Source organism: Mesoplodon bidens, assembly GCF_964165515.1.
Source record: "Mesoplodon bidens genome assembly, chromosome: 16".
Taxonomy (NCBI): domain Eukaryota; kingdom Metazoa; phylum Chordata; class Mammalia; order Artiodactyla; family Ziphiidae; genus Mesoplodon; species Mesoplodon bidens.
In genome coordinates this window covers 14,407,461-14,422,015 of record NC_138173.1, presented here as the reverse complement: position 1 = coordinate 14,422,015, position 14,555 = coordinate 14,407,461, and the positions used below count along the sequence as shown (strand labels likewise).

At 38.7% G+C, this 14,555-nt stretch overlaps 1 protein-coding gene across 1 annotated transcript in view; it reads right to left on the bottom strand.

Moving 5' to 3' along the window:
* LOC308630061 (uncharacterized protein C8orf34 homolog) overlaps positions 1-14,555 on the bottom strand; it is a gene marked incomplete at both ends in the record, with an annotated part of 332,109 nt that overhangs the window by 265,329 nt on the left and 52,225 nt on the right. Inside the window, 2 exon segments of the mRNA XM_081258441.1 lie at positions 1,657-1,788; positions 7,912-8,059. Coding sequence (XP_081114567.1) covers positions 1,657-1,788; positions 7,912-8,059 — 280 coding nt within the window.

The following is a 14,555-nucleotide window of genomic DNA, read 5'->3' as shown; positions in this document are numbered from 1 at the left end:
TCCTATTTTAATAAATTTATTAACTTTTTATTTATGCTTTTTTGTGCTTCTTTTTAGTGGTGGTTTACATATTACAATATACAGCTTTAACTTACCATGGTCTATGTTCAAAAGATATTCTATTACTTCAGGAATAATTTATGTTTCAACAATATATTTCCAATCAATAACTCTGAATCCTATAATCTTATTGTCATGTATAAATATATTATCTCTACATATATTATTAAACATTCATGATACTTCGTTATTAATTTCCTTTAAAGAACTAACAGTCCAATGGAACCAGAGGTTGAGAGTAGGTCACCTGAACAGAAAAAGATATCAGATGCCAGTCCACCAGTAACATCTTGTGGCTACATAGCATCCCATAAATTGCAAAGGCTCCGCAAAACCAAAGACCTTAAAGCATTCTACCCTCAAGGTGATGCGATCCAGGACTCAGCCCTTTAAAATAAGCCCCTAGGGTTATGGAGGGGGAGAGAGACAGACAGAAAGACATTTCCAAGGATAGAAAGGGAAATGTGAGACTGAGAACTGATTGATTTCATTTTTCATTTATTCCTTTACATTTATTTCATTTAACACTTATTAATTGAGCCAGGAACTGTACTGGACATTACTGGGAATATGGTTGTGAACAACACATTTAAATCTTAAACTTGTAAATTTTTTTAAATGTTGGGACCAAATTTTATAAACCAAACTGGTGAAGCAGGATAATTTAGCTACAATCATAATTTTAAAAGAACATTTGTAGTTTGTAGTACTTCACATAATTCTCACAAGAACTTTGTGGTTGATACAATACTTTTTATGAGTACTACTATATAAATAAAGAAACTCAAGGAGTTAATTTCAGTCATTTTCACAAATGACCCAAATTCAGACTCCAGTTGGCACATAATGATTTTTCAAACAAAAATAAATATTTTCTACCTATTCCTTTTCCTGTTTAAATTAAAATCAAACATCTCACTCTGTAACAACCACAAGAAACTGATGTGTAAGAACAGCTTTCAAGCTCTCTTGTCTTCCAAGAATAACTGACTTGCTACAAGATCCTAAGCTACATGACATGTTTATGCATATGTGGTGCTAACAGCACTGGAAAAACTTAGCGGCTAGAAAGGCAGTGGGAAAGGAGGAGAGGCATTGAGAGAGAAGGGGTACTTATCATCGTGGGAGAGAGTAAATATACACGCTTCAGTAATAAATGGGTAGGGCTTCAGAGAGATCCTGGGTGAAGGATGTTTTTTAAATTTTGTTAAATGTTTTGAACAGAAATCTTCTTTGCTTTCCGTCTAAAATATTTAATTTGCTTTTATGTCCTTTATTAAATATAGGGTTGGTATTGCTCTGGATGTGATAAAACACTGCAACTATTCATGAGAGGCAAGGGACCTGCTCCACACAGTTTACATTCTTAAAAGAATATTATACTCAAAAAATCTAAATCAATTACATATGCTTGAGAATATGAGTGAGTAGCTATATATAAATAAAGCTCAATGTTAATGCTGAAACAAATGTGAAATTCATTAGAATAGCCAGAATATCCCATAAAAAAATTTGGCTTCAATTCTTACCTTTTCTTCATTTTACTAACACACACTTATATACATTAAGTAATATCTGAATGACAAACTTCCTTACATGATTTTGATTCTGGTGATGGTGGAGAAATATTAGACACAGCAAGGTCGCTTTTTGACTTTTTAGGCTTCTTTGCATTTAACTGCCAGGGTTTATCATAGTTTCTGAATTCCTTTCTTGTTCCTTTATGTTCTGTTAAAACAAAAAAAAAACATATAAAAATAGTAGTGATTTCATGATTGGTCAGAAACTAAATCCATGAAGTAATTAGATATACCTGGCAAAAGCTATGTCACCTCATATCAAAATAATGCAAATGTCCCAAAGTATTACTTGCTTTATTTCTCCTGTAAATTTGAGTTTTGAATTTGATATGAATTAGCTTATATATTAATATGGTTACGATCATGTTAAACTGTGAAATTATTCAAAAGTCTTTTTAAGGCACAGATTACTTAAAATAACACTCTATAAATGGGTGTCATGGAATAAAGCCTTGTATTCTGTTGTAAATAAAAACAGCTAAATGTTTAAGTAAATTTTACTCATTTGATGCTACCTTATCTGTATTCACTATGGCACATAAAACCACTGCTGCTCACCTACACGTCCTCCATAGTATCCCTCATTTTTTCCACTGTTCTATTCAAGAAAGAGTGTTCAAACACCTTTACTGAAAGCTGTAGTTCCCCTTCAAAGGTGGTCAGTGTCATACCAACTTCCAAATGAAATGATCTTTCCAGGAGTTCATCTCTCTTAACTTCTTTGTATTCCGTATTTTTAGACAGACTTATATTGTGGAATTTTTTCTTCTCTTATTCTCAGGGCATTACATTCTCCTCATCCCCATATCACCTATCTAACTGTTCCTTCTCTGTCTTATTCATGCTTCTTTATCTTTCATCTGTATGACATTCCTTAGTTTCCTTCTGCCTTCTTGTTTAAATTTAAACAGCTTCAAATCATCCCAGCTCTATGGATGACTCATAAATCTTTCTCTGACTACCCACTTATAAATACCAAGTAGACATTATGAATTATTATAGGGATTCCTCAAATTTTCATGTTAAGTTTGTACTTAATGAGCCGTTATCCAATTTTTCTACTTCCAACATCCCATTAAATACCAAAAGAGGCATAAATATTCTAAAACACTAGGAACAGAAATATTGGTCTATATTCTGCCAGAACCCAGGAAGTATTTCCATAGATAGAATTAAGACCAAAAATCAGCATATCAGAAAGAGACTGAAAAATTTCTAGACATCCACAATGCTTGCCCTTACCTCAGATTCATCTCCTTATATTGTTTCACAATTTATCAGAATTTGTTGTTTTACATACAAACTAGAACCGTACTTTCTTCTAGTGCAACATAGCTAAAAGAATAAAGAATCATGGACACAAAACATAGCATCTCATGATACAAAGAAAAACTAAAAGGAGCCAGAAACAATGATATATTGGATTTTGTGGCTTTTTAAATTCTCCACTATTGGAAAGAAAAAGAAATCCACATTAATTTAAATATTCCAGCAATGATATTGTTCTTATTTAGTCGGTTAAAAAGAGATGAGAGACAGAAAGTCACTTGTCAGTCTAGCAGAGACCTACAGGATTTGACTGATACTGGAAATTTTAGTAGCAACCATGATTTCACCTGTCTCCCCCAAATTTTTGAAAACTAAATGGTTCCAAGCTATATGGTGAGCAAACAAAAAAGAAGAGTCTACCTACACTATTTATTGACAAACCTGAAACTAGACAGAACACTCCTCATTTAAATTCAAACAAACAGAAAATAAATATCATTTTAAGAAGGAAGATTCAATATAAAAAACAAAAATACATCATTCAAAATACAGAGGAAATTCACAGTTTGGGGAAAGATTTAGTATGAAAAAACCTTTAAATTTTAGAACGTGGCTATTTTATCTTCTTAATAAAAATAAAAGAAAATAGACTCTGTGAAGCAAAAAGAAATGAGAAAAGAGATAAAACTATAAAAATATAACTGCTAAGAGAAATTAAAGAAGATAAGGAAACACTGACAGGAAGCTAAAATGCAATACGTACCAACATTTAAATTTGTGTACAAAGCCAGAAAGAGAAAATCAATACTACAGAAAACTGAATCAGTGACACAGAGAACATGCTTGACAAACCTCCCTAGAGTTATCAATAAAGTAAAGAAAACTCAATTTATACATAGTTGATTTTCTTGAAGAAGAAATCAAAACAAACACAACAGAAACACTAAGTAGTACACAAGAAGAAACTGTTCTAGGCTGAAGACCTGGGTTTGCTAATTGAAAGGATTCACTGAATAAAATGAAAAATTAAAGAAAAAAGACAAACATCTAGATGTAGTCCCAGTAAAACTTTGGAATATCAGAAATAAAGAAAAAACAAATCCCATAAGTATTTAATAACAGAATATCGAAAAATGAGTATAAACAAGGTTGCTTTCAATTTTCTCCTAGACATTAAATGACAGACTTCTGAGAAGATGTTATGTCCCAAGATGCTGGATACATTTAAAAGCAAAAAGAGGGCACCTTCAGATACTTCAAGAAGTACTGACCTATATATTTTGACGACTGAGACATTTTCTAACTAATTAGAAAAAGCACCAAAAGAGATAATTCAAAATTACAGTTACAGTTTAAACTGGCATTATTTACTGTCACCCGAATTATAACTTCACAGTTAACATTCACCTCCCAGAATCAGTCTATGCTTTCCTTCTCCCTCCCACCATACCCTTCCCTCTAAAATCTTTCCTCTTCACCTTCTGGGGCCTACGTTCCACGGTAAACAAACAGCCCTCTATCTTCAAATCCCCTCCTTCAAGTCAGAAGAGCCACTCATTTTCTCCACAAGGGCACTCCCTCCTCTGCAGTTTCCTGGAATGGAGGGTGTTCATTCCCCCACGTGTCACCTGCCACAGACTGCGTTTTTCTGGTCCATCCACGTTCAGCTGAAAGTCTCTCCTCTCTTGTGGTAAGTGCTGCCTGTCTCTACCGCTCATCCCTCTTCATTACTGCATCCTGATTACTGCCGCAGCCCTACTCGAGACACTGGCACCATCACCCTTGACCTTTTTTTTTTTTTTCCCCAGTACACGGGCCTCTCACCGCTGTGGCCTCTTCCGTTGCAGAGCACAGGCTCCGGACGCGCAGGCTCAGCGGCCATGGCTCACGGGCCCAGCCGCTCCGTGGCATGTGGGATCTTCCCGGACTGGGGCATGAACCCATGTCCCCTGCATCGGCAGGCGGACTCTCAACCACTGCGCCACCAGGGAAGCCCATCCTTGGCCTTTTAACAGCGAGCATGAAACCCTGGTGACCTCTTGATCCTTAAACAAACCATGCCCTGAACCTCATACTTCACTGTCCTCCTCAACTCTAAAGAGCTTCACTTCCCTGGACATCAGACACCCCCAAACTCAGGTCACCCACAGGATGTTCCCATCATCTGGAATCGTTCCACCTCCAAAGTCTTGATCCCAAATACCACAATTTCCCTGTGCTTCTCAATCTTTCATGTTTTCACCACACACCCCTCTTACACAGGTCTCTCAAAGGGTTTTAGCTCTCTGACTAGCTTTTTATGTCTACACTGTTTCCTTGTTCCCTACCCTCTCATACCAGACCATGTGCTTCGATCACTTGCACAGTTTACCCACAAATACCCTCAGCTCCTTCGCAGAACTGCTCTTCCACCCTCCATCCTCACTAGGGCACGACCACAGTTCTCATCAGTCTCTCAAAAGGCTTTTCTGTCCCTCCTCCCAGCACTTCTGGGCACTGTGGGAAAAAATCACAATCTTGCCCATGGTTTCCATGATTAATTCATGCCTTGAACTTCAGATAAGCCCCAGAACTAACTGCTTTAGTCTTTTTTATTTCCCTTTGCCAACTCTTCTTTTCTTCCCCATGGTGACTTTTCACAATTAATACCATTCACTTCAATCTCCCCTATTCAATCCCCAAACCTCTTGCCCTCAGCAGACAACCTCACTTCCTAATAAACAGGCAGAATTTAAGGCAAAAGATATCACCTCACCCTTGCCTTCTCCTAGTCCATCTCCTATTCTAAATTTGAACACAACTTCTCCCATTCTCCCACTCACATGGTTTTATTGTGTACAGTCCTGAATGCCATACCTGCGACTCCTGCCTTAACCCATTCCCAGAGTTTTAGACTCATATCCAACAGCCTGCTGGAATTATCTACTAAGATACCCCACAGGAAATTCAAATTCATCCAAAGGAACTGGACTTATTATGGGTCTTCATAAATTTAGTCCTGTGTTCCCATCTTGCTTTATTAAACAAGCACTTATGCCATTACCCTAGTAAACTGGAAGTTATAATAATCTCCTTCCCTCTCCAAGCAATGAGTCATTAAGTACTTGTGCTAGTCAGAATTCTAAAGTGATCCCCCCTGACATCTGTCCCTTGATGTTATGCCCTAAATAATTCCCTCCCCTTGAGCGTAGACAGGACCTTTGTCTTGCATCAAACCAACAGAATATGGCAAAGGTAATGGGATATCAATGCCATGATCACATTGTATTATATAAGATTCCATCTTAGTAAACTTGAATGAAAGAAATTCCCTGACTTGTTCAAGAAATAAGCTGCCAGGATGCAAGAGTCATGTGGCAAAGAACTGTGGGCTGTACCTATTTGCTGAGAACAGCCCCTGGCTGAGATCCAGGAAGAAAACAGGGACCTCAGTCATACAGCTGCGAGGAAATTAATTCTGCCGACAACCTGAATGAGCTTGGAAGCAGATCCTATTCCAGCCTCCAACACCTTGATTTGCAGCTTTGCAGATTCAACAGAAGATTTAGTTAAACCCTGCACAGACTTCTGACCTGTGAAAAATGTGAGATATTAAATGTCTGCTGATTAAAGCTACAGAATTTAATACACTACTGTCTCTTCAGATACGATAATTTATAAATATGGCCTCATATCAGCTTCAATGAGCTCATAGATGTTTATCTGGTCCACCTTCAGAAGAATGGTGCCTTCTCTGCAGCTACAAACCAGAGCCTATGCCTAAAAGCCACCCTACGAAGAATCTAACAATAAGACAGTGAGGCCAAGAAAAACCAAGAGTCCCCTCTTTTGTATGCCAAAAACTCATATTCTAGTTTCCTATATGCAGCAGAGAACTTCTGTATGGATAACTAACACCAGAGTTGTCTACATTCTTCAGAGGATACCCTATTCGCTACCCACTTTAGGCACCAACATGAGAATACAGCCAAAGAAAACCAAAATCCTTTCATGGGATCCCATAGAGCATGAAGAGAAGAGAAGCGATGGTGTTATCCCCAGGAGCATCTGGAATCCTGTCAGTCAGATACCATGGGAGTCAGGTGAGGAGTCAGCTACCCAAGCAACAGGTCTGGGGGGAGTGGGGATTTGGGTTTGGAAGTAAATACTAATTCCAAACTAACAGACCAGGGTGTAAAAGAAATAAGCTGTCGGACACACATTTTATAAATAAAAATCGAAGTCACATCTACCCAATTATATCACCACTGCTTATTGGGGAGGTAAGGTTATTGAATACTTGGTAAGGCTGGCTCCCCAGTAGAGTGAATAAAGCTTCCTCAGGTTGAACTTACTACATAAGGTAAAATTAGAACTGAGGGGGGCTTCTCTGGTGGCACAGTGGTTGAGAGTCCGCCTGCCAATGCAGGGGACACGGGTTCGTGCCCCGGTCCGGGAAGATCCCACATGCCGCCAAGCGGCTGGGCCCGTGAGCCATGGCCGCTGAGCCTGCGCGTCCGGAGCCTGTGCTCCGCAACGGGAGAGGCCACAACAGTGAGAGCCCCGCGTACCGCAAAAAAAAAAAAAAAAAAAAAAAAAGAACTGAGGGAATCAGAGAGTAATTATCCATTTGGGCTACAAAAAAGGCAACTCTGTAGAAATCTACTGTTTATCTTTCTACACAGATGAGCTCCATAAGCACTTAATTCAAATTCTTCATAAAAAGATAAGAAGTTTAAAATAATTAGTTTTCATTCATATGAAACGAAAGCTTTTCATGCAAATCTGAATCTTATTTCTATTCAGATTGAATACAAAGATGCCCATATTTTGAAGCTAATACATAACAATATATTCAAATTCAAGAATATTTTTTGACAAATTTTAGCATACAGATGAAGTCTCCGATGAATACATGAAACCCTAGGCAACCACCTAGATTTACTCATTATAAAGAGAAAGACTTTCGTAAATTTTAGTTTAAATGTATTAACATTAACTGCAAAATATATTTTTCATTTACCTAATGTTTCACTTTCTGCCCAGAGAGCTGCAGATCCAGATAAAGTTCTTTGAAGGTGTCCACGGTTTTCTTGTTTAGACTGAAGATGGTCAATGAGAAATGGGATTGGCTGATCAGGTGTCTCAGTAATTAACTTGGTCATTAATTCCTGAAGGCAAAGTAAAGCATATGTTTACATCTAATAATAACAGCAAACACGTATATATAACTTATTACTGCCAAGCACTACAACTAATTTAATCCTCATCATAATCTTTTCAGGCAAGCACAAGTTATTGCCCAAATCTTGAGGAAACTGAAGTGCAGAGAAGTAAACTGTGTTACACAGCTAATACATGGCAAAGCCAAGATATATTTATTTTTATTATTATATTTGTCCAAAAACATAACTAGAACTTTATTCTGAAAAGAATTTTCAACTTCAGATTACTATTTTGAGAGATGCCATTATATATTAACTTTTCAATAAACCTCACCACATGCCTTATATACCAATATCATTTTTCTTTCTTAACTATATATAAATATCCCTAAATGAAGAAAATGTTGTTGGAATGAAAGAAACAAGTAACAAGTCACAACTTCACAGAAACCAAAAAATGTCTTCAACTGGTTCCCCATCAGAAGTTCCTTTTTCCAAAAGCCCTGATAGGTATTCATTCTTTCTTGTTCTTATTCTTTCTTTCTTTTTTTTAACGAGTGAAGCAATGGAGAGTCCCATTTTTAGACAGCTCTAATGATGCTTTAAATTGGGGAGAAATCTGCTTAAGGGTAATATCTACACATTGTTTTTGCCAGTCAGGAACAGCAAGAGTAAGTGCCAATTTGTGGTCCATTAGAATCCCCAGACTGTTCTCCGATGAACAGCTGCCAAGCCAACTGAACATCACTTTGTGCTGTGCAACTGGGTTTGTGAACTTGCATGCACCACTTTAGATTCATATTAGTCACATTTCATCATGTTGGGTTTAGCCCAGAATTCTAGTCTGTCAATTGTCATTTTAAGTTCAGATTCTGTGAGAGGCAGTGGTTCTAGTGATACACTGGGTATCAGGTATTAGGACTGCTAATGGAAGGGATACTGGAAATTCCCCATCCCATTGTCTTTTTTTGTTGGTGGCCTATTTCCTTTGCCTTGAATGCTCTTTTCCAGGATGTTCAGATGGCTGGCTTGTCATCATTCAGTCTCTAATGATATCTTCTTTAAAAAGCTTTACCCTAATGAATCTTCATAAGCTTTTATCACTTATCTTCTTCGCAGTATTTAGCACTCTCCAGAATCATCTCATTTAATATTTGCTCATCAGTCTGTGCCTGACTCTTCTCCCCCTGCTACTACAGCAGTAAGACCAAGGACCAGCCTGGTTTGATCTCTACTCTCTCCTTAGGGTCTAGATTCTACCTAGTTCATAGGTGGTGTTCAATGAATCAATGAATATTTGGTTTACTGACCCCAGGTAAATATTAGAAATTAAAATCCCTTATTGTCCTAATAAACAACAATTAAAGCATCCATAGATTTCTTAGCCCAGCAAAACACACTCTTCTGAACTCCTACACAAGAAACTGCTGTTGTATCTCAGGGATATTTGTTGACATTTATAATAGTCTAGAAACACATGGATTTATCTGAGTAGAGGCTAAATGGATTTTATAGATGACAAGATTCCAAGTTGATCTCAGAGATATGGATAAAATAATTCAAGGTATATCAAAAATGTGCAGACTGAACATAAAGTTGGAACTAAAAAGAGGAAAGGATTTCTACCATGAACACACTGTGAAGCAAAATATTTGTCAGACAAACATAAGACGTTTTTATATTCTAAAAAACAGTAAGCAAACAACCAGTTGGCAAAGGTCTTCTTCTGTTATTTAAAGTCTCAATTATTATGGTTATAACTTAAGAGGTCATTCCTCTACATGGTACAGCAATGCAAAGTTCAATTAAAACCCAATTACACAGAAGTGGAACATAATTTAAAACATTTTAGATTTTGCTACTGTAGAAAAGATGCATTATATTCTATTTAAATTAACTGTACATTACAAAAGCTATGAGAAAATAGAAAAATAAATAGAAGGACCAACTAGATTACTCTTGTCACAGAAGGCCTGGGCACTCCGATAAAGCAAAATTAGGTCAGATAACAGGGCTTTAAAGCTAAAGCAATTTCTACCCTGAAATCTCTGAAGATCTCATGCACTTTTTTTTTTTTTAACTTTTAAGTTAGATGGAAAGTTTCTGGGTTTTTTTCCCTTTAAAATAAACTGAAGTGTCCTTATATTGTCTTTAGGAGATGGACCATACAGTCATAATAGACCAAGTAGTCACTGTTAATTTTTTTTTTAAATAGCATCCATCTAGTAGCTAGTTTTGGATACCTTTATATTCCATGAATGAACATACGAGATTAAAGACACAGGACAAAAACCGTCATAAACAAAATGAAAAGCTAATGTTTGCAATAAGGTGTATTGGGTATCTTGGCTGATCAAGAGTCTAGTTCTAGATTATTGCATTTATAAGAGGAATTACCCTGCTTCTCACTCAATCCATGTATAACCACTGGCATTCAGACTTTAATGATTCTGAGGACTTAAACTCTTTCCCAGACGTGAACATTTTAAATCCTCAGATTTGCAAAGATGTTACCGGCAATAAAAAGACTGGTTTCCCCACTAGGACTGAGACACACAGAGATAGAAACGAGGGGCCCACAGACCGAGGAGATGAGAAAGGAGCCGCGCACCTTGAAGGTCAGGTGGAAGAGAGACACCAGACCACAGAAGGTGGTCAGGGACCCGCCACCATAAGGAAAAGAGTATTCCAGAAGAGCGGGCCAATGTCGGGGATGGAGGCCGAACGTCGTTAGGGAATGTTCTGTGCTTCCGGGGAGGGAGAGCGGGGCTCATTTACTATTCTTACCCTGAGCGTAAGAGTTGTGCCATGGAACTCCTGGGTGTCAGAGCCTGACCAACAGAGCGACGCTGCATCCGGCCTTCCCCTACTGGGCCGCCCGTCGCCCGCGCGGACGCCACCCGGCGCGGCAACAACGCGCTCCGCCGACGCCTCCCGCTCTGCCGGAAGGCGGCCCCGCGCAGGCGCACTCTGGGGCGCGGGCTCAGGCGCAGACGCGGGTCCGGGTAATCCCGCCCGCCAGTCCCGAGCCCTAGTGGTGCCTGAGCGCCTGAGAGCAGGCTCCCCAGCAAGGGTCCCTGGAGCATCACCCTCTTCCTGCTCCGGAATGCAGTCGCCCCCGCAGCTGTCCTGAGGGAGATACACCGACGTGGCTTTTGGGCCGCTGCCCCAAGCCTGTCCAGGGACGCCGTCTGCAGAGCCCGGGAACCCTGCCACGGTCTAGATGGCGACCCCAGCACCCCGGGAGCTGGCTGCAGTGTGCCAGGGTATCCCTGTATGTACTGAATCGTGTCTGGAGCCAGAAACCCCACCCTCCTGCCTTGCCCACACCAGAGACTTCAGCCTCAGACCCAATGAGGATGCTCCCCAGCTCGGAGGACCAGGAGGACCAGGGCCCGGTCCCCGTCTGACAGTTCCGTGACGAGAGCCCTCCCCAGAGCTCAGGCCTTAGGCTCAGAGGCTGCCCTGAACTTTGGCAAGAAGGTTTGGAGGGTCCCCGCCTGAGCAGCTTCTACTAATACCCTTGCCTGTCAACCAGGAATCAGGCCTGTAGTATGGGCCGCCCTCCTCATTTGCTCCTTCGGTGGTTTTCAAGCTTTCCTCTAGCCAAGGATCCCTGGGAGGTTTTGGCTGTGGGCATAAATAACTTGAAACAATGGAAATGGCAATAGCACTCCTGTCCTGGAACAAAAACTGTGTGGAAATTTTAGGCCAAGGGCTTGGGAATTGATAAAATAAAGGTATTAATTTTAATGTGACCCTGTTTGCACTCAAAGGCTAGTTAAAGGTGGGGCATTCAAGTTGCAAACAAAATATATTAGCAGCTGTCCTTAACAGAGGATTTAACTCGTAGTTAATTGATATCAATAATATTACCGACGTAAGCGAGATGCAATAGAAGAAACAGGATAAGGCAGCGATTAGACACAGAGGCTTTGAATGAAATCTTACGGACACTTTTTCAAATCACTCGTCTTAGTAGCTGTATGACTTTGGGCAAGAAACTCAATCACTTTAACGTTCAATACTTCATCTACTAAATATGGATGATAATAGTACCTACATGATACGGGTGCCAGGAGGATTAAATACGATAATGATCGCAAAGCATTCATAAAGTGCTTGGGATATATGTAGCCTATCGTGATGGGAGGCCTAACATTTTCTTCTAAGGCTGGGAACTTTCCCAGAATCTTCTTTATATGATCTGGGTTAGCGTACAGTATCCCAATGTGAGGAATTCATAGAAGACTTAGAAAGTAAGAGAAGCAGAAGAAATTAATCTCTGGAGTTGATTGCAAGCAGATGTGATGGAAGATGAGGGATTCACATCAGCTTCCCAGCAAATTTGTGGAAACCTCCAGTGCAGACTGGGATAGCTGTAGGAGCGGTACAAAAGTACTGGAGAACTGCAGCAGCTTCCAGGCAAGGAATTGAAAACCACTTGCTTTGGATATCCAGGTGGTGATTTTCAGGGTGGGCTCCTCCACCTTTGGCGACAGACAGCATTTCCCTGGCCTCTGTGCCCCGACCTTCTAACTCTCCATCATGCAAACTTATTTGTATTCAACCCTATATGACCCAGATATGGAGTTGCTTCTGTTTTCCTGACTAAACCCCCCTTAATGATCTACCCAAAGGTGGTGTTAGCTAATATTTTCAAGTTTATTATGGCTTTTATATATTTCTATATTATTTTTATATATTTATGTTTATTATTACCACTACTGTTATTACCGTTTTTGTCAGATATTTTTATAGCATATGTTTTTGATAGACTATGTACATTGCATCTTTTTATTGGCTTTACTTTTTCTGATTATAAAACTAATTAATGCTCTCAATACAGTTTAGTATAAACTGCAGTCTTTAACTTCATGAATATTGAGACAGCCCCTGCATTGATATGTTTCCTTTTTTGTTAATTATAATTTTGTTACCAATTCAAATATATTTATTTTTAAAACATAAATATATAGGAAGATAACATTATTTTTAAAAATTTTGAAAAAGAATCTAGGGAACATAAATCATTAATTACTGACTGCAAATTTGTATTATACATCATGTGAATACATGGAAGTTAGGGCTATTATAACCTTGTACTATATAGAGCACGGCCATAATTAATAAGTTGGAGAATGAATGCTAACTAAATAGCAGTAATGACTGTCACAAAATACATTTTAATTTTAACGTCCACTAGATAAAAGCAAAACCATGAATGAGTTGGTAGCTCATCATAGTCATTTATTATTAAATAATGTGTGAGTAGTTAAGGGAATGAGTAATCAGGCAACAGTAGAAAACATTTTAATAGATTCTTTTCATCTGATGAAAGCTATGGAATCTCTTGGTTAAAAAACCAAAAACTACATGTATACACACAAACATCAAATCTTACATAATATTCCTGGGTGTTTACCCATCCATGGGCTAACCCTCTAAGGTTTCACTGACTCCAGGTTAAGAATCCTTGCTTCAGGTCACACAACAAACAGACAGCATGGCATTCTGCCTAAAAATTTACTTAACTTCTTACTTGGGAGTAAGTTACTTCTTACTTCATTTCCTGAGAGGTAAGTACTAGCCTCAGTAGAAAGTTATCAGGAAACAAAATTAAAACCATTTCCAAAATCTCAGGACTTTCTCATCATATAGTCTTTTTGTTAAATCAGTAAATATAAAGGATATTACACTATAGTAAAATGGAAGTGGTGTCAATCAAATATATTTTTTACTCAACACCATAATTATCTTAAATATTAATTGGCATGTGGCACATTACCATCTGTAGAATATTTTAGTTCAAAGCTGGCATTAAGATCTGAGAGCTGAATTAATTCATTCTAAATCTGCATATGTTTCAATTTTCTTTTTAATTAGGTCTTATTAAAAATTTGCATGAGATCACAACCTTCCAAACACTCACCCTCTCCACCACCACCTGTTTTTCATAAATAGGTAGTTAGTGGGCATTGAATTGTCAACAAATAAATGAGAGACTATCCACCTGAAAATCAGTTGTCTCCAAAGTAGCTTATTTTTCTGAAACAGCCTTATTTTAAATTGATGTCAGCATTCCCAACTGATAGAATCCCACTTGGTTTCCACCCCCACCAGAACCCTTGCCTTTTCATTCATTCCATTTTTCTAAATAGAAGTAGAATGGAGGACATTTTTTTTTCTGCCTCATTACACCTCTAGGCTCTGTTACGAGTTTTGGCTTTGGCAACAAATAGGTTCCAGTGCAGCATCTAGGTTTCCATGCACAAGTGAGAAGGGGACAGACATCTGTTTGATGTTTTCCGGTCAGACTTCCGTTCACAGAACTCAAACTGTCCTCTGGTTAATCAACCTTCCTCCACCTCAGGACGATGCCCAGGCCCACCCTAAACGTTCTCTCATTCCCAACCAGAACTGAGATTTCACTGGAAGGCTGAGCTCAACAGGAAAGGAAGCAATGTGAATAGCAATAATTAAAAGTATCAGTTATTTATTG